Source organism: Pagrus pagrus (assembly GCF_965226575.1).
Source record: "Pagrus pagrus genome assembly, chromosome: 1".
Lineage (NCBI taxonomy): Eukaryota > Metazoa > Chordata > Actinopteri > Spariformes > Sparidae > Pagrus > Pagrus pagrus.
In genome coordinates this window covers 2,332,447-2,354,443 of record NC_140185.1, presented here as the reverse complement: position 1 = coordinate 2,354,443, position 21,997 = coordinate 2,332,447, and the positions used below count along the sequence as shown (strand labels likewise).

At 41.7% G+C, this 21,997-nt stretch overlaps 2 protein-coding genes across 2 annotated transcripts; one reads left to right on the top strand and one right to left on the bottom strand.

Annotated features, from left to right (window-relative positions):
- Positions 1 to 524: 524 nt before the first annotated feature.
- Positions 525 to 2,049, top strand: kbtbd13a (kelch repeat and BTB domain containing 13a; the record flags this gene model as incomplete). Its single annotated transcript, XM_084370120.1, has 1 exon — positions 525 to 2,049. The coding sequence occupies exon 1, from the start codon at positions 571 to 573 to the stop codon at positions 2,047 to 2,049; it is 1,479 nt and encodes a 492-aa protein (XP_084226246.1). The 5' UTR covers positions 525 to 570.
- Positions 2,050 to 4,144: 2,095 nt separating this feature from the next.
- Positions 4,145 to 21,546, bottom strand: ubap1lb (ubiquitin associated protein 1-like b). Its single transcript, XM_084350612.1, has 5 exons — positions 21,391 to 21,546; positions 17,121 to 17,723; positions 15,479 to 15,661; positions 4,490 to 4,591; positions 4,145 to 4,314 (listed from the first exon to the last, which is right to left on the bottom strand). Exons 1-5 carry the CDS (start codon positions 21,493 to 21,495, stop codon positions 4,180 to 4,182), a joined length of 1,128 nt encoding a protein of 375 aa, XP_084206738.1. The 5' UTR covers positions 21,496 to 21,546; the 3' UTR covers positions 4,145 to 4,179.
- Between the last annotated feature and the right edge of the window lie 451 nt (positions 21,547 to 21,997).

Sequence of the window (21,997 nt, the reverse complement as noted above, 5' to 3'; positions counted from 1 at the left end):
TGAATGAAAGCAGATTGAATGGAAGTTTCAGTCGTTTTATAGGAATTATCAGATTAAAAGAGTGGAAAATATTTCTAAATATTATACTCCAGTAAAAGTAGCGGTGCCACAGTCGAAAGTACTCAGTTACAAGTTGGAGTACTGCATGTCCTGGACAAAGGTTTTTGAATGACTGCTGAAATACTGGCATGCACAATATGTGACTGAGGGGAACACACTTTTGTTACAGTGTGACTCTTTCTGCTGCCAGAGGACAAACCTTCAGCTGTTCCACAACTGTCACAAACAAAGGGCAATATGAGTCATCAGCTCATTCACAGCTACCCTGCCATTGCCCGGTTCCTGTTTCTCCTCTGGCTGCATGTCATCCTAATGTACTTGAGCTGTGTCAGATGTCCGCCTGCTATGTATAGAGCCTGTTGTCAGAGCTGTGAAAACAAATAGAGAACAGTCTATCAGCTAGCATTTGCTCTAGCTAGAAGGCAGTATCTGGTAAAACACTACGGATGTGCACAGTGTTTTGATGTGTATCAACCATTTCTTCTGAGCGTGCAGGTGAGCTGGGATGTCATGAAGACCCATAGCGGGGAGGTGATGGAGTCCAGCAGCTGTCAACACCTCAGCCAACAGCCAAGACAGTGTAAGACACTGGACAGCCTTAGGGTAAATATTGACCAGAGCTCTTTCACAGTGACTAAAACCCTTCTGGCTGAGAACTGTGAGTACTTTAGAGCATTGTTCCGGTCAGGGATGAGAGAGTGCCAACAGGAAGAGACCATCTTGCGATGTGTGGGGGTTTTGGGCTTTTTGGTCCTGCTGCAGGTCCTGAACGGAGAGCGACCCATGCTAAACAGCGACCAGATTGTGGAGGCCATCGAGTGTACTGCTTTTCTGCAGGTGCCAGCTCTCACCAAGCACTTGATTAATATTGTCAACTCTGAAAACTGCCTCCTCATGTACCACACAGCTGCCACCTATGGTGTGTGGGAGCTCTACCACAGTTCAGCCTTGTTCATCCGAGATATTTACACAGACTTGAAGGAGGATGTTCACACTTTACCCAACAAGCTGGTAGATTACATCAAGTCTCTTCTCCCGAGTAGCTACATGGCGGTTTGCAGCCACTCACCCTCCACTAAGCTGCTGCAGGATCTCCAGAGGACGATCTTCTACCTGGATGAAGAAAAGAGAGAGTGGAAGGTCCTGACACACCTACCTATGAGCACAAGCACCACCATGGCAGGTGTAGCTGTCCTGGAGAACAAACTTTACATCATCGGAGGTGTACATGATGTCAGCAAGAAGGTAGTAGAGACTGGTTTCTGTTATAACCCAGCAACTAATACATGGTCCACCATCTGTGGCCCCCAGCAGCTACGCTACAACTTCACTTTGATAGGTCATGAGAGCTGCCTCTATGCCATAGGAGGCGAGTACAACAAGAAGGCCCTGTCATCTATGGAGAGATACAGGGTGTCTAATGGAAGCTGGAGCTTTGTCTCTCCCCTCCCCTGCTCTGCAGTCTCGGCAGTATCTGTCATAGCCATGAACAGGATCTTTGTCTGTCTCTGGAAAGGTAAGGGGGCCACAGAAATACACGAGTATGTGCCTGAACAGGACCAGTGGCTTCTGGTCACCACACTCATTCGCCAACACAGTTATGGTCTTTATATGGTGGCCCATAAAGATAATTTGTATGTGATGCGCAATGGACCCTGTGATGACTTTTTACTGTGTGTGATGGATTGCTATAACCTGAGCTCAGGCCAGTGGACAGCCATGTTGGGCCAGTACACGAACAGTAAAGGCTCTCTGTTCACTGCTGTGGTCAGAGGAGACTCTGTGTTCACGCTCAGCCGACAGGTGACCACAGAGTACACTGTAGAGGATTATACATGGAGAGTAAGGCGTGAGATGAAAGGGTTTGGAAGGATTGGATCCATATATACATTTATGATGAGGCTGCCTAAAGACAGTAGCTCCCTCATGGAAAACTCTCTTGATCTGACTCAGGATCAATTCTTCAGAGACCTTGGTGAGTGTCCCTGATTCTCCCCACAATGGTCTGACAAATCCCCTGATGTGCTGCTGACAGAGTTGTTCCTTTAAAAGACCATTCTGGTTTATTACCACACACATCTTATTAGATTAGTCAAAATGTTTTTGGAAGAGTCAGAACAAATCAAAAAATAAACCCAAACTTTCTTTTGTAAACATCCATCACAGTTTACAAGTTTGCTTCCTGCTTCACCTTTGACCTACTGTACAACTGTTGACCTGTATTTACTTTTACACAGACTGTACATATGAGGCACATGAAATGAGCCAATGGGGGGTGTCATTGCCATGAGGGGGTGTACTTGGTCTGCACCAGTGTTTGAGTGGTGTGTGTCAGGTGGCATCCAATTGAATACCAGGATGCAAGGTTTCATATAGAAATTGCATTGTAAGTAGAGGATTAATGCCATCATTATTAAAAACTTTGTTCTGTTTTTGTTGCCTATTTTGATGTTTTATTCTATTCTAATTTAGAATATTTGAACATTTGTCTGTTGTCTGTGTGTGTAGGCTAGAGGGGCCTACAACTGCATTTCAAGTGTGTGAATTTGGTATTGTATACTGACAGTAAAGCTGAACCTTGAACCTTTCAGTTTGACCTCCAGAGAGAATTTATGTAATCTAGCTGAACTGCTGGCTTGCTTAAAACCTGTCTGATTGTGTGGCGAGCCAATACATTTTTGTTGTCAAATATAATGGTGTCTGTGTGATTGCAGCATCAGTGCCTTCACTTGGCACTTCCCGATGTACGGAATAATTGATGTCCTATTAGTGGTGAATTTGTCACATAATTCTATATTGTGAATTTGTCACATAATATCGAAAATATATTTTACCAGGTCCAAATGGGTGTGTGGGTGGCCTATATCAGATATAACTGACCACCTGTTGGCAAATAACATCCTTTAATACAGTATGTACCCCCTTAATACCAGGAATGATTACTTTAGCACGTCTAGTTTATGAGATATTAATGAATTTATGTGATTTCCATAGATGGCTGTTCAAAAATAAATGTGCCCCCAATCAAACAATAAATGAAAATCTGTACTGTTGATGTTTATCTATGCTCTCTGTTTATGGGAACCAGTCCCTGGTGATAACTGCTCCTATACTGGTTCCTATAAGGATTCATTTGAGGAAACAAAATTAGGCCAGAACACAGAGGAGAAAAAAAGACTAAAATAAAAATAGAACACTGCCTTGGTGTAATTTCATAAAACATCTTTAATAAATCTGTCACAATTACAACTAACTTCTGTCAGTGCAGCTTTCACACCAAAAATAAGAACGAACGTAATAAACACTTTCAGCCAAGTCAAATAAAATGATAATTAAAACTGCTGTATTGGTGTCATTTTAGCTAACTTAATGTACATTTTGCAATTAGCAATCTTCTCTCTCGTCTCCACGCCACCAAACTTGCACGACTCCTTTCTTTGTTTCAAGGCAGCTCTCTCTGCCTCTTTCTTTTCTTCAAGCGTTTTTCTTAGCTTGGCATGTTTGGTAGTTAAGCGGTCACCAAGAGTGCTGGAATTGGTAGCTCACCCTATGCCGATAAACAGTAGGATCCTGCTCTCTGCATGTTCATAAGCAACAGGACCATCTCTTTATTGAGTTCTCTGTCTTGATTGATTGGACAGGGATACCGGAAAATGTATTTTCTCTTTTATTGCATGAGCAGGGGGATGAGACATGGGTTACTGACCAAACACTCTATAACAGTGTTTACTGTTGGAGTATAGAGCTAGTTACAGCTTTACTTACAGCCACTTTAACACAGAAATGATATCATCATATTATCATCATCACCATCAACACCACCACCATCATCATCAATATTAACATCATCATTCATCATTAATATTATCATCACAATCATCATTATCATCACCATCAGAATAATCAACCATATATTTGCAATATATCAACAATATATTTTTGAAGGCCACCGTCCATCAGCAGCTCTTCCAATGTGTGCTAAGTTGTTCTCTCTGTGCCTTTATCAACATGAATTTACCATTTTTAGAGTGAGTAACAGATCTTCAGTAGTTGATTTATGTAAGTGTGTGTGTGTGTGTGTGTGTGTGTGTGTGTGTGTGTGTGTGTGCTGATCTGCTGTCACGCCACACGCATCATCAGCTCCTCCAGCGCCCGTTCTCGGTGGTTTTCGTGGACCAGAAGCACTTCTTTGATGGTGTTCTGCTGAAAGCCCATCTCATTGAACTGACTAAGCAGATGAAGGAACTCCTTCGCCTCAAGAGGAAGACATTATGAGAGACATTATTATGTTTTTTAATATAATGTTTGTTTACAATGTTTACAGTGTTGTTCTGCAACACAACTTGCTCCCTCAAAGGAAGAGTGTGGTCTTGTTGCTTCTAGTAAAATTGAAGACATGTGTAATGTTGTAGCTCTCTGCATATCTTACCTTTGTTTCACAGTTTTGAAACATCTCCAAAGCCTCTTCCACCTCAGCTATGTCATAACCCAGCTGACACAGATGGTCACATGCCACCACGTAACTCAAGATCTGCAAACATAGAGAGAAATATTTATTAATGTGGGACACACAGGGTCCAAAACCGGAAGGAAAAGAGTCTTAAAATGAAAGTTTTATATCTTAACAAGGCTTAACAATAACTTAACTAAACTTTATAAGGCTTATATAATAACTGGACCACATTCCCTCTAGCAGCGGTGGAGGAAGTATTAAAATCATTCAAATTTAATGTCCTAACAACACAATAAATAACTACTAATTACAAGGAACATTTCTACACTAAAAACATTATTGCAGTAAAAGTATAATAAGGATAATGTAAAAATCAAAAGTACAGAACATTTGTTGTTTGACTGTTTTATAGTATATATCATATACATATATTATTATATAAAATTAAATTATCGCTGCTCATGCATTCATGTTCCGGCAGTATTATACTGTTATAGCTGCTCGAGGTGGAGCTCATGTATCTTTATATGTTTAACTGTATTTTTATTAATAAATTAAATGCTAGTTAGTTTCTTCATGAATCAATTGATTACTTGGTATGTAAATCTTTAGAAGATAGTGGGAAATGTAATTTAAATAATTACAATGAAAATCCTCATATTTATGAGGCTGGAACCATGAAATGTTTTTGCATGAAAAATGACCTTAATTAAATAGTTGCCAAATGGTTTTATTTCAATAGACTGATTTATTAATGAACTAATAATTTTATCAGTACTTGTACAAACTGTTGGCTCATTTAATTTATAACATAACATCAGATTTTATAAGTTCTTGATATGTTTTTATGCAAAAATCTATTTAACTTCATCGGTCAGATAAGTATAGTGCCTTAGGGCCGGATCTACTAAAGGTTTGCGCGTATTAAAACGTGTGCAAACTGCTTGCACACACAAAAAAATGTACAAACTGATTTACTAACAGTGCGCAAAAAGGGTTGCATCTGTCAAAGGTGCAAAATAGCGCGTCTGCATTCAGTTAGTACGTTTGCAGCAATGAATATGCAACATGGGGCGTTTACACGCAATTGTGCGTGTTGTGGGTGGAGAAAATGTAAATATATTAATTTAGCACACGCAAAGTGATTTATCAAACCTGAAAGCAATTTTGCTAATAGAAACTGCATCTATAATTAACACTTCTCAAAGGGAGGTGCAAACGGTTTGTATGTGTAATTGCGCACACATGGCTGCCGTTATTGTTGCAAGAAGGAGACGCCGAAACAATGGAAGGAGACGCCGAGAACGCATTTTACACCCTCGTGTGAACATTTTTGGGATGAATGAGGAAACGCAATACCTGCAATAACAAAACTCCTTGCAAGTTTACTATTATTATTATATTTATATTATTATACGCCAATTTTTCCTTTGTTCTTCTTCTGATGTCTTGGTATCTCCTTTTCACTTCATCCACTGTTCGCCTGTTTTTTCCAACAGCATTAACTTTTTCACCGATTTTCTCCAACACGGCGTTCCTTTGCGCGACCTTCAGATTCCTTTGCTGCAGCTCATTGAAATGTTTATTCGCTTCCTCTACCAACACTCCTAATTCCAAAGGGTAGAATTTCACTTTGCGCTTTTGCTCTCTCAAACTCGCCATGCTGAAAACCATGAAACATGCTAAACCCTCATTTAAATAGGCGTGTCTCCAACACGTTTGCACCTGTTGCCATTAACGCAATCACTCTTAGTAAATCGCCCGCAAACCGCCGTTCAACCCTACGCGTACATTTCTAGATTGCCCACGCAGATTAGTACAAGCAATTTGGGATCTTAGTAGATCCGGCCCTTAAAGTATAAAATGTAGAACTGAAAATACTCACATAAAGTACAAGTACCTCAAAATTGCAGATGCTTGTATGTTAAATTTTGGTAGGTACAAATTTTACAAATTAGTACATTTACTTAAATGTACTACGTACATTTAAGTAAATGTACTTAGAGGGAAGATAAAGAGCCAGGGACATGCAGGGGTTAGCTACCTTGTATTAATGGAAAGGAACTCAATCTCAAAATAGGACAGGAATGGTTGCCAGACCTTATAATACTTCTGTGTGGAGCCTCGGGCAGTGTATTTAATGTGTTAAAGTTTAAGATGGGACATTACCTCCTCGTCCCATCGCAATGGAGGCATAGTTTTCTTCTAACTTAAGAGTATCAGACGTCTAGCAAGTAAGGTGAAGAATGCTATAGCTTCAGCCTTGTAGGTTGTTATTGGGGTCTCTTGCAGGACTACACCAAACAATGTAGTCAATGGGTTAGGATAACACCATAACCATATAACACATACATGAAAAGGTATTAAATATATCTGTCCAAAACTGGGTCAATTTGGAAAATAACCAAAGCATGTGACTGAGGCAAACTGGGCCTCGACTGCGCCTGATACAGGTTGAGTCTAAACCAGGGTAGAGTTTGGGCAGCTTACTCCCCAATAGATGTTCGTTCGTTCGTTTTCTAGCTGCTTATCCGTGAGGGTCGCGGGGATGTTGCTCCCTCTATCCCCTCATCGCAGAGCCCTCTGATGGCAGAGGCTTCCTCGCAGGTGGCCAACTGCGCATCAGGAGCAATTTTGGGGTTCAGTATCTTGCTCAAGGATGCTTCGACATGTGGCTCGGTTCCGCCCAGGTGAGCCGGGATTTGAACCATCAACGTTTTGATAGCTGGTCACCTGCTCTGCCCACTGAGCTACAGCCCCCCCCCCCCCCCCCCACCTTACTACTGAGGAAAGGAAGGCCGTGGCATCACTCAAAGGGAGATGCACTGGAGTGGTAAACACACTCTAAGGCAAGATCCTACCAGTAGCTACAAAAAGAAGGCTAGGGTTAGGGCTAGGGCCATTATATTACTGACTGTACCTGGGGGAAGCCATCCCATGTATCTATGGACTCCCCAAGATACACAAGGAAGGAACACCACTCAAACCCATCATCAGCAGCATCAACTCAGTTACCTATAACATATCCAAGCACTTAGCCAGCATCCTAGCTCCTTTGGTCGGTAATACTCGACACCACATCAAAAACTCAGTGAGAGAAATAACCCTGGACTCAGACGAAAAAAATGGTTTCTTATGATGTTACCTCACCTTTTAAATGCGTTCCTACTCAACAAGTGGTAAAGATGGTGAAAAAACTGCTACAGGAGAACACTCTGTGCAGCAGAACCAACTTCACCCCAGACCACATTTGTGCCTTACTTGACCTCTGTCCGATGACCACCTACTTCCAGTACAGTGACGTTTTCCACAGACAAAAGCACGGCTGTGCTATGGGCTCACCGGTGTCGCCAATAGTGGCCAACCTCTACATGGAAGAAGTTGAGAACAGAGCCTTGATTCCCTTCACAGGAACTTCTCCTAGCCACTGGTTCAGGTATGTGGACAACACCTAGGTCAAAATCAGAGCAAGGGAAGTGGAAACCTTCACAGAACATCAGTGTATGAATGTGTGTGCGAATGGGTGAATATGACAAGTGTTGCAAAGCGCTTTGAGCAGTCAGTAGACTGGAAAAGCGTTATAAAAATGCAAGTCCATTTACCATATAAATGCTGTGGACGATAACATCAAGTTCACACGGGAAGATGTCAGAAGTGACAGTCTGCCCTTCTTGGACTGTGCAGTACACAGTGAAGACAGAAGCCTCAACATTGAAGATTAAGATTGTCTTTATTTGTCCCACAGTGGGGAAATTCACATGTTACAACAGCGGTGCAACAGTACAAGTAGAATCAGAAAAATATGCATAGAAATATTAAATAGTAAATAGAAAATAAATAGAAAAACACAACGTATTTACAAAAAACAATAAGATATTTACAAAAGCAAACAAGTGGGTGGAAAGTGACTGTTCATGTAGTGCTTGAGTTAAACAGTCTGACGGCTGTGGGGAATGATCTGTTGTAGTGCTCCTTCTTACACAGTGTATGTAAGAGTCTGCTGCTGAAAGAGCTGCTCAATGCTTCCACAGTCTGGTGCAGGGGGTGAGAGGAGTTGTCCATGATTGACGTCAGCTTGACTGACATCCTCCTCTCACCCACCACCTCTATGGAGTCCAGTGGACAGTCCAGGACAGAGCTGGCCCTCCTGACCAGTTTGTTCAGTCTCTTATCTCTCTGCATAAAGCTGATGCCACAACAGTGTCATAAAATGTTCGAAGTAATGTCCTCTGCACCCCAAAGGACCTCAGTCTCCTCAGCAGATGGAGGCGACTTTGGCCCTTCTTGTACAGGGCATCGGTGTTGTCAGTCCAGTCCAGTTTATTGTTTAGGTCAACACCCAGGTATTTGTATTTTGCCACCATCTCTATGTTCGAATGGGACTATTGTAATTCTCTATTATCAGGCTGCCCTAACAAGTCTCTAAAGAGTCTCCAGCTGGTCCAGAATGCTGCAGCACGTGTACTGACAGGAACTAAGAAAAGAGATCATATTACTCCTGTATTGGCCTCTCTGCACTGGCTCCCTGTAAAATCAAGAATAGAGTTTAAAATCCTTCTCCTCACTTACAAAGCTGTTAATGGTCAGGCACCATCATATCTCCAGGAGCTCATACTACCCTATCACCCAACTAGAGCATTACGCTCCCAGAACGCAGGATTACTTGTAGTTCCTAAAGTCTCCAAAAGCAGAATGGGAGCCAGAGCCTTCAGTTATCAAGCTCCTCTTCTGTGGAACCATCTTCCTGTTTTGGTCCGGGAGGCGGACACCCTCTCTACCTTTAAGAGTAGACTTAAGACCTTCCTTTTCGATAGAGCTTATAGTTAGGGCTGGCCCAGGCCTGTCTTGGACCAGCTCTTAGTTATGCTGCTATAGGCCTAGTCCGGGGGACAAATGACACACTGAGCTTCTCTCTCCTCCCCTCTCCTCTCCTCTCCATCTGTATACATTATGCCTGTATACATGCCCCATCTCTGCATGTCACTGACTTCACTTCTTCCCCGGAGTCCTTGTGCTTTCTAGTCCTACAGGCTCCCATGGATCCTGGCTGTGCCCGGGTCATGGATCGTGGATGCGCCTACTGCTATGGCCCTGCCTGATCGTGGATGCGCCTACTGCCATGGCCCTGCCTGATCGTGGATGCGCCTACTGCCATGGCCCTGCCTGACACCCACCACTACTGTCGCTAATATTAGTCATATCTCTGTTACATACGTTCCACTACTATTATTGTAATGCATTACTACATACTATCCTTACCGTTAACCACTACTACTGTTATCACTAGTAATCACATTTCCATGTGCATTTCATTGTTGTTTCTGTTGTAGCAGCAGAATGCTTTTGTACCACGTCATTAATTGAGCACCAGTGGTAGCCACTCATTGTAGGCGGAACTGAGTATAAATGCGGCAGCTCTCCCCGGCACTTTCTCTTTGCGCTCCTGTCTGACACGTCACTTCCGGTCCGGATGTATTGACTCTCGGCAGGTAGGATTGCACGCTGCTCGTCATTTCCATGTTATCAGGTGTTGAGCCCTTTTGTTCTCATAGCGCATATATGTTTTACTGCAGAGTGGCTGAGCTGATGTGTCCAGCTTGGTGTGCGCTGGTCCCGTTAAGCGGTAGTGGTAAGTGTCCTCTCTGTCTGCACGATCTTGGTCGATACATTTTTAAGCTAACGTTAGCATGGTTACAGGTAAATGCTGGTAGCTGCGTGTGTCTCTCCCTCTCACCACTCTGTGTGTATTCAATCAGGCCACAAAGGTATGTTGTAGTTTTACTGCGGCGCTTGAAACAGGAATGGTAGGCTCATTTTAATAGTGTTCATTTTGTTGTTTGTTTTTAGATGAGATACAGCCATTGGGCCTAACGATCCATGTGACATACGAGTCACGATCAGCTGACCGCTGCTGCTTTGTCTGCTGCTGTGTCGCAGCTTCGCCGCTGCTGCGTGGCAGCTTTATCTGCTGCAGCGCCGCCACTCTGTTGCAGCTTCGCCACTGCTCTGTCGGCTGCTGTGTCGCAGCTTAGAGACTCTTTTAAGTCCGCCTTCATGGCCATGTGTTTAGTTTCATTTTGACACCTTAATTTGTTTTTTGTTTATTTGTTTTCTTTACCCCACCTGTCTTGACTTTTGATATCCGTTTGGTTAATTTGATTTAATTAACTTGTGTAATTTATTTGTTTAGGGCAGGTGGTGTTTATTTTAGTTTGTATACAATTCGTGCTATTTGCTTTCTTTTCTTTATGGTTGGTTTATTCTGGGCAATAGATATTTTGTTTGGTGTGATAATAATTTGACCAGTTTCTATTTTATACGAGCTTTGTTTCACTGTGTGACTATTCTCTCTGTTCATTTCCTTTGCAGAGGCCGGTGGTGGTGGTGGTGCTGGTGACCTGGGTGGTGGTGTCCCCTTCCTCCTTGTGTGCTGTGCTCCCCTGGGATTATTTCGGTTATTCACAAAGTGTGAGTGTGTGTGTGTGATTGTCACGTGCCCGGGTGACCTATGATATTTTGTTTGGACCCCTTCCCTCACTAGTTTCTCCACGCCAACGAGCCTCAGCTTTGAATAGTCCTCTTCATAATTTGTGTCGATGCTGCAGTGTTTTAATATTAAATAATAAAGTGTATTAATTGTGAACCACGTCTCATGCCTAATGAATTGAGTTTACTTGCGTGTCCTTAGATCAAGTGATGTAATTAAATCTTTGGGTGAAAGCCCCAAGGTGGCGTTGTCTGCAGTTGGTAGGTTACGAGTGGGATCCCGTTAGCCCTACTACCCTCCTGAACACAGGCCAATTGACATTGCTGTGTTTGGTGTCCTCCTTACGCTCGCCACACTGTGATGCCTCTTTATGTACTTTCATTCCTGTCAACCATCCATTATAATTGTATACATTGTGATCTCGTTGATCTGCTCTGTACATGCGACATCTATTGCACGTCTGTCCGTCCTGGGAGAGGGATCCCTCCTCTGTGGCTCTTCCTGAGGTTTCTTCCGCATTTTTTTTTTTTTTCCCTGTAAAAAGGGCTTTTTTGGGGGGGGCAAGTTTTTCCTCACTCGAATCGAGGGTCGAAGGACAGAGGGTGTCGTCTCTGTACAGATTGTAAAGCCCTCTGAGGCAAACTGTGATTTGTGAATTTGGGCTATACAAATAAAATCTGATTTGATGTTCAAACCCTGGATGTTCACTGGTGTGATCTGTGGTTGATCACCATCTCCTTTGTTTTACTGGTGTTTATATGCAGGTGGTTGCATTCACAAAGTCGTTGATGACCCCCCTATGTTCCTGTTCGTTCCCCTCAGACACACATCCAACAATGGAGAAGAACATCGGAGAACTTTTGGAGGTGACAGTTCATGGTGTTTGTGCATTCAATGTGTAGAGGGTGAAAAGGAAGGGAGAGAGCACTGTACCCTGAGGGGGGAGAGGGGTTGGACTCAAAATGGCAAAAAAAAGTAATTTAGAGTATTTGCCCAGTCCTGGTCTCCGATGTCTTGCTCTCTCCCTCCACCTTTTCCATGACCAGATATCTTCTTCAGTCCTCTCCAGACATCCCTGGTGTTGTTCTGCTCCAGCTGCTGCTCCAGCTTCCTCTTGTAGCTGTTTTTCCCCTTCCTAATTTCTTGCCTGAGCTCCTTCTAGACTCTCCTCAGTTCCTCTTTGTCTCCTGATCTGAAAACCCTCCTCTTTGCATCCAGTAGGGTTTTGATCATCCCAGAGTTCACCCAGGGTTTGTTGTTGGGACAACACTGTACCTTCCTGGAAGGCACAGTGTTCTCCACACAGAAATGAATGTAATCTGTGATGCAGTCTGTCAGGCTGTTGATGTCCTCCCCATGTGGGCTGCAGAGTGCTTCCCAGTCTGTGGTATCAAAGTAGTCCCTCAGCCTTTCACTGGCCTCCTCAGACCAAACCTTCACTGACTTTTTCTGTGGTGGATATTTATTCACCACAGGTATGTAGTCAGGTAGCAGATGGACCAGGTTGTGATCTGAGTGACCAAGCGGGGGGAGGAGGGAGGATGTGTATGCTTCCTTCAAGTTTGCATACGGGAGATCCAAGGTTTTATTGTCCCTGGTGTGACATTTCACATACTGGGTGAAGGAAAGGAGAGTTGAGGACAGGGGAGCATGGTTAAAGTCCCCGGAGATGAGGAGGAGGGACTGTGGGTGCTGAGTCTGAAGTTGAGAAACAACAGTGTGGAGGAGCTCACAGACTGCAGCAGCATCGGCAGAGGGAGGGATGTAAACAGTTGTGATGATTACATGTGAAAACTCCCTTGGAAGATAGTATGGCCGAATGCTACAGCAGAACAGCTAGTAGCTCAATGTCTCTGGTGCAGAGTTATCACCCACCTACGATGCAGTATTGAGTTCCCTCCCCAGACAGTTTAACAACCATTCACACTTGAGCTCACCTAGCCCTAGCACCCCACATGAAGGCCGGTTGGGTCAACGACCCACAAGTGGCCCTAATGACTATGAAACTCAGAGCTCACACGTGTCCTTAACGACTCTGTAAGGACACTTCCACACAGAGTTTAAGAGCCTGCAACTCCCCTCCAGTTAGTTAGAACTGAAGAAGCCTCTTGGATGAGAGGTGAAACGTCTTCAAGAAACTGAAACAAGTCCAGTTGCCTACGATACAGCACTTAGAATGACCATGACCTAGATGACTGAGAACCTTCATCAACATGTAGAGGTAATTGTGTTTACCGGGAAAACTACAGCTCAAAATCCACTATATCAGACATATCCCATCAACACCAAACAGCCACTGGACATAGTTAGAAAATAGCTCTCTAGCAAGCTAATTCCTCTTCAGTTTTGGTCTGTTTTAATAGTAAATTCATGTCCCACTGACCCTTCTCCTTGCCCCCTTCTGGTTGTCCAGCGGACTTACAAAGCACTACAGGGTTTGTGCGGACACAGGATGATAGCCAAGAACAGGCACTTGGCCACGGGCATGGGCCCCACTGATCTCCCTTCTTCTTGTTGTCCAGCAGACCAATGCATTGTGGGAAACCACCAATCAGAGGCAGGGATTGGCGTGATCGGTATTTTTCTTTTTTTTTCTTTGATAGGGCAGAAGTAACAAAAATTGCTTGCTGTGCTGTACAATGTTGGTTAGGTGTTGAGAATGATAAATAGTAGACAGTAACAGCCAGTTGATCGTCAGAACAACACTGTTATATCAATATAATGTCAATCAATTTTATTTAATTGGCAGTTTATTTATCTGTTTCAATTCAAATACTAATAATGTATAATATACTATAAACTATAAAATTTGCAAGCATTTTTATCACTCCCATTTTTGTAAATATTTTTCTTTCAATTAGTTTTTTTAAGGCCTTAAATTATCTTTTTTATGCTGTGAATGATGAATGATGAATGATAAATGATGAATGTAAGATTGGGGAAAAAAAATAAACATGGCTCTGATTTCATTGCATCACAACCCTTTGAATCAAATCAGCTTTAAAAATGAATCAAATCACTTGATGATTGATCACTGCATTTTTTTATTTCACATGCCTCCATTTTTATCAATACATTTTTGCTACTTTGACCCTTCATAGCAGACAGCTGCTAGAGCTGGCGAGCTCTGGAACAGACCGCAAAGGCCAGAGCCAGGAGCTTCTGGGGCAATAATCAACTAGAGGCGTGGAGAGCACAGAGTTCACTGTATTTTTTCAACTTTTTGAATTAAAACATGGATTATCTTCACTTTCACTCCTCTGAATTTAGTCAGCAACTAGCCGAACCCATGCCCACTCTTGGTGAAACTGAAGTGAAAATAAATAAAAGAGTAAGTCCGACAAATTTGTTGTTAATCATTTATTATATATGGATTTGTTCCCTATGAACCTCGCTTTCACAATGCGGCTAGGCTTGCCCACCAGACTTGATATTTCCTGCAAAAATGAAGATCGCATTTTGGCATACAGTAAGCGAGTCTGCCATAGCCCAACCCAAAAAGGAAGGGGCATTGTTTTCCCAGGTCGCTATCTCCAGATAACGGTGGAACAAATGGAATAACTATGATTGCAAGTGTCCCCCCTTACCACCAGGACATCAAAACTGACATTCTTTCTACTCAAATTGTGATTCTTACAGTTTTATTTGCTTTGGACAGTAGCCAGGCTGCCACTGATAGCCATGATGCTAACACAATAAACACAAAAAGTAAAAATAAGCAAATACATTTAAGTATAAGTAAAACATATATAATTAAGTGTACAGCAGTGTGTGAACTGTTTACAAATGTGTTAAATATATACAGTATATTCAGTGCCTATACAAAGTATTTATCCCCTTGGTTGTTTCCCCCTTTTATTGTTTTTATAAATGGAGTCATGGTCAATATAATTTGGCTTTTTTGACAAAAAAAAAAATATATAAGTGAAAAAAACTCTCTAAAACTCTTTAATGTCAACGTGAAAACAGATTTTTACAAAGTATTGTCAATTATTTAAAAATATATAATGTAAAATAAGTATTCAGCCCCTTAAAGTGACTCACCTACAGTTGACCCACTGTTGCAAGAAGCATGTTTTTGCTTGTACAGTAATAGTCAGGCGAATCTTCTCTATAACTGTCTAGATGCACTCAGGATATTTTTGCAGAAGCCTCTGACAGCTGCTAGAAAAGGGCTAATCTGCCATGTATACCACTCTCTAAAGCATGCAAGTTCAGAAAATGATTTGTGGTCTTACCAGGTTACCTTGTTACAAATTAAATGCTGTCAAATAAATAAAGCATATTTGTACAGTGCCTACTTTATATGAAGACACAACAGACATAATACAGTGGTGTAACAGTATTGTAATTGTAAATCTGAATATATATACAGTATTTACAGTATATGGAGTGTATATATGTGTGTGTACCAGGGTCAATGTGGAAAGAAAGGTCCAGGTTCTTACTTATGTCTTATGTGAGTAACACTAGCTTACCTGATCCGGGGTTTTCTGGCCTGTCTTCTGCAGGGCGATGATAGCAGTACGGAGGGGGTAACCCCGGGCAGTGATGGTCCCCAGAAGCTCTCTCTCCTCTGGGCTCAGAGCTGATAGTAGGTCTGCTGACGAGTCCAAACCAGAAGAGTTGAGACTTCTACAGAAGTCTGGGCTTTCAGACTTCTTGGGAACAAAAGACTGTAATGAGTGTCTGTTTACATTGTCAGAGAGGCCAGCACTACTGGGTCAGATGGAATCTGATTTTAAGGTTCTTTTTGTAATGCTGTCAGCAGGTTTGATCCAGGATGCAGCTCTACTGAGAAAGACATTTTCAGAAGACTTGCACTTGCTAATCCTGATTTACTTTTTATAACCTGGCTTTTTCAGGGAGCACTTGCACTATTTTTACTGTGCAGATCCTGGTAAACATTTTTGAAAAAAAAAAAAAAAAAACCTGACATGGTTAGGGTTGATTTTCTCTTCTAGCTAACACATGGTTAATATTCATACAAAGAATTAAAAGACACTACAAGACTGCCTTATTGCCAACTTCAATATACAGTAAACTAATTCTGCACTGTCAGGTATTCAGGGTATATGTGATACCAGAGTTAGCCCATCTGTTCCTGGCTTATGTGTGGTGATTTATAGTAGGGCTCAGGAATACGTAATGCCCTGAGCTTTAGACTATATTCATAGTCTATTCCTGCAGACCACAGACGGCTATCTATACTCCAGATTATTAGCTTTCCCTCTCACTTATCAGGCAGCAGCCAACCATAGTTATTCCAGTTACTGGTGACATACAGTAAGGAATACAAATACTCTCTTGTTAAAATAAGGAATGCACAGCTCTATTATTATTGTTAGCTTTAGAGTGTCACCAGGGTGAAGTTATGAGATCAGTAGGAAGAGCAACACCTTTATATAAAGCCACAGAACCGAATAGGACTGCGTTTATTACAATGCCATATTCTTTAGCTGAAACTGGAAAATTAAAACATGAGGTAAATTCACAGTGACACATTAGATTTCCCTCTGGGTTGAGCAACTGTGAGCCATAGTTGCCCCAGGAAACACACCACTGCTGCCTTTTATGAAGATGCACGTCAAGAGTGTGTGCACAACATTTAGAAAATTGTTTTTTGACATTTGTGAATCAATTTTGAATCACAGTAGATAAAAATCTTAATTCTTATGTGACTCGATTTTTTTACCCACCTCTACTATTATTTATTATTATATACAGTATTAGTATTAGACATTTAATTTCTAATTTGCATTCTGGTAGTTCTTTTATTTATGTATAAATAACCACAAAACCACATTTCACAGTAACTCAACATGGTGTGGAATTTTCCTTGAAAGGCGAACATTTAACTCATTATTTATTCATCTATTGTTTATCCTTTTAAAATTCAGCCAATTCTGTGCTCTGAAGTGAAGAGAGGCACTTCTGAGGTCAGTTAGATTTCAGTTGGGGCCACTGCCCCCTGTGGCTCTGCCCCTGGATCCACCAATGGGTTAAACACATCCTAGAGCTTATTTTCTTCAAAATAACCGACTGCAATTTAAAATGATTGCTGTGAATCAAAATTGAGCTTACATTACGTTCCGTTATATTAAAATGTCCATCTCTTACCGCATGTGTTGTGTTGTGGTTGTTGATGCTGGGGAGCATGTCGACTGTATTGGCTCTAGTATTGGAGGCTCTGGTGTCAGGGGTCCTGTGTGAGGATGGGATCTTGGATAGGCTGTCTGTGTTAGGATCATGTTGTTTGGCACAGTCCAGCACTGAGACAGAGCACTGTCGTAGGTTCTTCCTGCGCTGGTGTGGTAGGCTGCTAAGGCAGGTTGGAGGGTTCAGAAGGTCTGGAACGAAGGCTCTCTGTGCTTTCCTCTGACCACGTTGACATGAAGCAACAGGACACCCACCACCTGAGCTGGCTTTGACTGACAAACATATCTTAGCACTGTCCCCCTCATCCTCAGAATCGGAGACCATAATCTTGGTGCGCAGGACTGCGGGGTTGAGGCTGTTGGAGCGCTGCCGAGGATTGGGTTCCCAAAAGTCTGAGCAGTGGCGGCTGGCCAGGCGGCTCTGCTGTGGGCTGCTGAACACCATCCAGTAAGGTGGACAGGATGGTAGGAGTCCTGATGGAGATGATGACAGCTGAGGCTGAAGCTGAATGGTGAACCGACTCTGCAGGCCAGTTAGCACCCAGTTCTCCAGACTGAACTCATACTGTCACATGAAGGAACAAACTGTTAGTGTTCTACCCAGCCAACTACGTAGCTTTCTCTTTTATCTAATTTTATGCAATTATTTCAACCCTCTTAGCTACATTAGCATGGCGGCTTCTTTCCAGGAATGTCAATGGAAGTCTGTTGATCAAGTGATTGTCTGAAATTAAATATTTCAATACCTGTTGCATGAATCACCATGACACTTCACTTTGCTGATCCCTGGACTTTTCATCTCAGCCAGCTTTAAATTTACAACAGTCAAGCTAGCAGACTGCGATTTCTTTTTTTTTGTCTTTTTTTTAGCTTGCATCTCTTGGTCTAGCTAGTCTAGTCTGGTTTTGTGTGTTAGCATTGATTGCATGATAGCTGTTATCAAGGAGACAAAGAGGAGACATCAGCAGGGACTGGAGAGGAAACTTCACCACCAACAGCACTAAAGATATGTGGCAGGTGATTCAAAATGTCACAGGCTACAAAAGCAGGAGCGCCCCAATCATAGTGCTAAATCACAACAAAAGTCAGCTCATGATTCCTTGCTTGAGCAGGTCTAGACCATACTCTTAATTAATCCATTTACAGAGACCCAAAATTTAACTGCTCTTCCTCAAAGTTCTGCAGAACATCTGCCCAGAATATTTCCCCACTCTCGCACTTCCATATGGACCATGCTGGACACAGATCCAAAATGCTGCAGCTTTCTTTCTCACAGGCTGGCCACACAGGATGCTTTTTGCAACTGGATATTGGACTTTCTCATGAGGAGACCCTGGAGTCAGGGGTGGCAGTTGCACCTCCTCTACATTAGTGATCAACACCGGAGCCCCCAAGGGCTGTGTGATCGGACCCTCCTGTTCACACTGTACACCTTTGACTGCACTCCCAGAAATCAAGAGAACTTTATTGATAAGTATGCGGACGACACCACCATCATCTGCACTATTATAAACAACAATGAGAGTTCATATCGGGTGGAAATCCAACAATCTTACAGAGTGGTGCACAGACAGAGTACACAGAGATCTACTGCTCAGCAAAACGGAGCTGATGGTTGATTGTTGATTAGCGAAAGGACGCCATTTACATCAGTGGAGCAGGTAAACAGTTTCAGGCTACTTGGAATTGCCACCACTGAAAACCTATCTTGGTCATCAGACATCACTCTTTGGTTAAAAAAACACAGAAAGGCTCTAATTCCTACAGAGACTTAGGAAGGCTAAATTTCGGAGCCTTATTTTGGTCAACTTTTACGGAGGAGCAAAAGACAGCATTCCAACTGGAAACATCACAAACTGGCATGTTTCATCGAAGCCCAGGACAGGAAGGCTCTACAGCCCACAATTTAAACCACCTAGAGTATCACTGGTACCATCTACAGAGCATCAGTGACATCAGTGAAGTGAGATGTCTGCACAGAGCTCAAATATACTAAAAGACAACACCCACCCAGCCACAGTCTGTTCATTTCTGGCATGTCTGGAAAAAGATACGATAGTATCCGCTGCCATACCACCAGACTAGAGAGCAGTTTCATTCCCCAGGCTGTGAGACTCCTCAATTGATCATCAACAAAATAGATATAGTGAAAAGGACTCAAACTTAGATTAGTTCTTTTTTAGACATTTTAATCTGAATGAAAGTGGTGAACTGTCCGAGAGCCACACTGCTAGCATCAACAAACAAAAATTAGCTTTACATTTGGATTTATACCGACAAATCATCCTGGAGGACAAGTAATAGTTTTATTGAGATTAATGACAGGTTAATGAGATTTAGTTCACTTGTTTGCAGCAGAAACAAGATTTGGCATTGATGTATCATCACCTTTAAGTTGATATGGTGAACATGTCAGCAAACATTGCTTATTCACAGTCCAGTATTAACTCTCATTTAGCTCTACTTGTGGTCTCTAACAACTCCCCGTCATGTCTCGTCTGTCTGATTTTAGCCTTTTTTACCTGATCTGTCTGGAGTTGTGCATTTGGGTTCCTAATCTAGTGTGTCTGACCTTGTCACTCCCGAGGGAACTGACTTTTTAGCTGTTACATGCTGCACTATTTTCACCTGCTGTTCTCTAATTGTCTGTCTGTTGTTTGCTGCTGGGTTGGTAGTGTAAAGTGGATCAGAGCTTTTCTCTAGTCACAGCTGTGTGCTGCAGCTGAAAATTATGCTGAGCGATAGGTGTCCGCATTAGTTTGAGGTGCTAGTTTTCAGTATTAAAGCTGAGCTAATTGATATTGTACTATTTACAATGGACGGAATAATGACCTGCTTTGTATTGATGAATCCACACACCTAACCAATTAGTCCACTCAGCTTTACAGAGCAGTTTTAGGATATCTCAGCTCAGTGTATAGATCAATACACAACAACAATTGTACTGTTTGGGATCACTCTTATAAAGTGAAAAAAGTCTTGCACACTCTGGCTCTGTATGCAGTTTTCTTTAATTAGATGACATTTCGGCCCTTGTTTTGTTTGAAATCCATTGTGTTGGACACAATGAAAAAAGTCATAGTCCTTTTATTGCTGACTGTACTGTATAAAACAACAACTAATTAACATTCTACTATATTGTAATACAGGATACTTGTAAAGACTGACATGACACGGTCATAACTATGAAGAACATTGAGTCTTTACAAAACTATTGTCAAGTCAAGTATCATTCGGTCAATAATGTCCCTCTTAATGAAATATTGACTTAATTGACAAATGTTTTTTGTTTTTTCAACCTGATATCAATCATGACAACATAATCTGCATGTTCTAATGATGTCATAGCGGGCTTAATTATCAAACATAATGGCACTTTTTAGCTTTATGTTTTAACATAACATTTACTGTCCTGTGGTTGGTTTTGGCACTGGCTGTCATGAGACCATTATAATTTTGTCAGGAATATTTTTCGCTACACTTACAAACTATAATTTGGATTTCCAAATTATAGTTTGTAAGTGTAGTGAAAAATATTCCTAGCACAGTATCAGTAAGTGTTATTAGACTGTTCATTGCTTTTGCAATGGTGGCATGGATAATGTTCTTGAACTGCCACGAAAGTAGTTAAATTTGGGCTTGTCGTTAAGATGTCATTAAACTTACAAACACCTAGTTTGACAATGACATGTTGAGTTGTCATGATAAAACCATAATAAATGTCAGCTTTGCATTAAAAGCAACATAACTGACTAAATGATGCCTAATGACAACAGTCATCACCAATCAAAAAGACTTCTTCATGTCCATGACAGGCGTTTATTGAAATTGCCTTGTCAGTGGTGTTGCGTCTCAGGTCAAAGCTACTGTCAACTTTACAGAAAGAGCATTAAAATCATATTTAACCAGATTGATTTGATGGTGCACGCATTATAGTCAGTTCATTATTCCAATAAGTCCAACATTCACTCTCTTTTAGTTCTGTTTTTGGTCTCTACCAACCCCCGAGGGCAATATACATAAAGATTGCTTATATAAATAGAATTATTTTGGCACCTTTAAAGATTCATGTCCAAAAAAATCACTTGTCTGAAGTCTGCAGCTCTTAATTTTTGTTTATTACACCATGTCAAATAAAAATGTGGGCTAATCATATATACACAAATGAATTTTACAAGCAATGTCATTTATATGTTAGGGTCTCGGCCTAAAAAAAGTGTGTTTGTACTCACCTCTGTCTCCCGCAGTATGGTGAGATAATCGGGGACAATGACTTTGATGTCTTCATTGACTTCTTGTGAGGCACCCTGTGGCATCTTCAGAGGGACACCATCCATACTGCTAAGTTAACTTAGACACACACACACACACACACACACACACACACACACACACACACAGAGAGAGAGAGAGAGAGAGAGAGAGAGAGAGTGATTTTTGATTTGATCTATTCTAAAAACCAATCAGTGTAATTACTGTATCACATCCATACATAAATACATGCACAAATGCAAACTGCACATATTTAAGAATGCACATTTTAAAAATGATCATGTTACTGTACACTTCACATATTTGCTCATTTCCTATTGCTTTTAAACCAAGACCTGATTGAAACATCTTCTCATTCAGCTTTAGCAGAGGTTTCCAAACTGTGAGCCATGCCTCCCCATGAGGGCATGGACGGAGACACACGAGCCACAGTTTGCATCAGAAATTGCACGCCAACTTCTGAGGAAAATCTGAACGCAAAACATGACACACATATTTAGATTTCAGTCTGACTAACACTACCCAAAGATACCATTATATTATCCTTCTACATAACATAAGATTAGA

What these genes read in the sequence shown, in the direction of transcription:
- ubap1lb (XM_084350612.1), bottom strand. Translation starts at nt 21,495, where the DNA reads ATGGATGGTGTCCCTCTGAAGATGCCACAGGGTGCCTCACAAGAAGTC. An exon ending in CCATACTGCGGGAGACAGAG is followed by an intron (nt 17,724 to 21,390) that starts GTGAGTACAAAC and finishes TTCATGTGACAG; the next exon opens with TATGAGTTCAGTCTGGAGAA. An exon ending in GCCAGAAAACCCCGGATCAG is followed by an intron (nt 4,592 to 15,478) that starts GTAAGCTAGTGT and finishes CTATGTTTGCAG; the next exon opens with ATCTTGAGTTACGTGGTGGC.